Source organism: Solanum lycopersicum, chromosome 7 (genome assembly GCF_036512215.1).
Source record: "Solanum lycopersicum chromosome 7, SLM_r2.1".
NCBI lineage: Eukaryota > Viridiplantae > Streptophyta > Magnoliopsida > Solanales > Solanaceae > Solanum > Solanum lycopersicum.
The window spans coordinates 31802948-31805795 of record NC_090806.1 but is presented as its reverse complement, the minus strand read 5'-3'; the positions used below and the strand labels follow the sequence as shown (position 1 = coordinate 31805795).

Genomic DNA, 2848 nt, shown 5'->3' with positions numbered 1-2848 from the left:
TGATTATAAATTTGGGGTAAATTTTTAGGTCAAGGTTAAACACATAAAAGTGTGAGTGTTGTTAGTTTTGAAACCTTATTGTTAATATATACTTGAATAGATTCCATTGGTTTGGAAGCTCAACGAAAAGGGAAGGCTCAAGTCCAACAGTAATTATTCGATTCGCTAAGGCAAGTGGATTTCTAAACTCTAGTTAAGCGTACGAAATTCGTGTATTTCCTTGTGTGATGTTGAGAATGATTTGGAGACTTGTTGTTTATTTGTTGGTGTTGTATTTCTTGTTGTAAATTGTGCTTTGTTATCAAATGGTTATCTCCTTCTTTTCATTTGAGCATGTCATTTGCATTGTATCTGAGACATGGTTGTGGTAAGAGGATGATGTACTATTTTCGAGAGTCGTATCGCGCACCGTGATGGATATTATATTTCGAGGGACCTATCGCGCGCCGCGAAGGTTATTATTTTATCGAGGGTCGTGTCGTGCGCCGCGACAGATGCATGGATAGATATGTCCCCAATGGGTCCCGGACTGAGAGAGAGCGGGTGTGTATCGTTAAGAAAGACATGCATCATGATATTTGACATTGCATCTCATGGCATTGCACATTTTATTATTGATGAACTTTAACATGTGATTTGCTGATCTTGTGGTTGTTTCTCTGTGAAGTTTGTGATTGTTGAATATTGAGTTGTTATTGAGAATGTGTAAACTGATAGAGTGTGGTTATTGAGTGGTGTGTTTGGTAAACTGTTAGGCTGTAGCGTGGAGGTTTAGATAGAGTGTAAGGAGTACCCGTATTTTGTTCACTTAACTTGTGTTTAGAGGTTTGCTTGTTGGGTACCGCGTGGTTTGGTACTCACCCCTTGCTTCTACATATTTTTGTAGGTTACGAGCCTTGATTTTTGTGATACCTTCCGTTCTCTTCGTTTCCGAGGCATCTTGTGCAGGATTGTGAGGTAGCTTCTTGTCATCTCAGCGAACTTTCCTACTCCAGTTTATGACTTTGTTTTTAGTTGAAAGACAACTTCATTTATACTTCTATTTTGTTCCAATTCTAATTTTTACATTAGAGGCTTGTGCACGTGACAACCTGGTTTTTGGGCTTGAATTAATATGATTTGGTTTTCTTTTATAGAAATTGTTGTTTGATTGTAATTTACTTCCGTACTTTGTTAGATATTGGGTTTTAGGCTAACTTGTCTTGGTGGAATAAGACGAGTGCCATCACACCCATTTCGGGTCATGACAACAATAGCGGCCACATCCTCCCTTCTCTTCTTCCCTCCAATATTTCCTGAACCATTTTGAAGCACTTGTGTTGTGGCTTTTAAGGCAGCTTCACTTACAATATTTCCAGACTTTATGCAATTTTCCACCATTTTTCCTACCTTAATAACTTTAGCGAATGTCTTCCCTACGGCAGAAAGCAGATAGTGAAACTAATCAGGTTCTTACGCTTGGAGAAAAACGTCAATCATCTCTTACTCCTTCATCGGTGGTTTAATCCTAGCAGCTTGTTCGCTCCATCTGATAGCATATTCACAAAAATTTTCCGTTGTATTTTTCCTCATGTTGGCTAACGAGGAGCAATCTGGAACAATGTCAATATTATATTGGAATTGTTGTACAAAACATCGAGCCAAATCATCGCATGTGTGCCAGTTGGTGATATTCTGATATATGAACCATTCAGATGCAATCCCTACTAAGCTTTCCCCAAAATAGGCCATAAGTAACCCTTCTTTGCCCTCTGCACCCCTCAATTTGTTGCAATATCTCTTTAGATGAGCTATGGGGTCTTCATGACCATCATATTTTTCAAACATTGGAGTTTTAAAACCAACAAGTAAATGAATGTTAGGAAACAAACACAAGTCACTGAACGAGACGCCTTTGTGGCCCCCTAGTCCTTGCATATCTCTTATACTCTGTTCCAAACTCTTCATTTTCTTAGTAATTTCTTCATGTTCCTCATTCTTGACCATCTTCTCAATTTCGACAGGGGAACTATACTGATGAATGTGGGGATGAGAGCTTGGAATATTAATGGCCTCTTCAATAGTGTAACTCTTATCACGCCGAACTTTGGGCGGAGGATCACTATTAGATTTTTGCACTATCGTTGGCTGGGGTATGCTATTAGTCGGGGCAGTTGACACAAAGAGTGGATTACTTATCACAGGCGTATTCGAAGGGCGCACCATAGATGTTCCAGCGACATTGAATGTGTTAGCATAGGGGTTGAATCCATGGGGATATATCGGATCGCTTGTCGACACCTGGGTAGGGTGAGACATATTTGTATTAAAATAGTCTCGGAATGAAGACGGTGGAGGTTGTCCACTCATCCAAGCCTCGTACATCTCTGCCATTTGTTGTTTTAACGCCCTTATCTCTTCTGTTGTCCCTATTTCTTGTGAAGTCATCTGGTTTTGGATCTCCTCATCATTGTCCGATTCATTTCCGTCTCTGGGGGCCATTTTCTGTTTCCCTTTCGATCTTGTGTTGTAAAGATGTGATGTCACTTTAACCACAAACCAACTACCTTTAAGCTAGTATGTCTCTCTCTCTCTATCTCTCTCTATCTCTCTCTTTGAATAGAGTAATAAACTTATAAGTGTTAAGAAATTATGCACATTGTATCCACATACATACTTCTAATATGGAGGACCTCATGTTTCATCCCGGCTTACCTAGGCATTCTTCTCTTCATTAGTTTTTTAATATTATATTATTATTATTTATTTATTTTACTTATTTGTTTATTTATTTATTATTAGTATGATTATCATTTTTAAGAGAAAGAAGAAAGAAAAAAGAAAATAATAATAATAATAATAATAATAG

At 38.2% G+C, this 2848-nt stretch overlaps 1 protein-coding gene across 1 annotated transcript; it reads right to left on the bottom strand.

The window, feature by feature from the left end:
- Positions 1-1482: 1482 nt before the first annotated feature.
- Positions 1483-2481, bottom strand: LOC104648489 (uncharacterized). Its single transcript, XM_010325805.2, has one exon. The coding sequence runs from the start codon at positions 2479-2481 to the stop codon at positions 1483-1485; it is 999 nt and encodes a 332-aa protein (XP_010324107.2).
- Between the last annotated feature and the right edge of the window lie 367 nt (positions 2482-2848).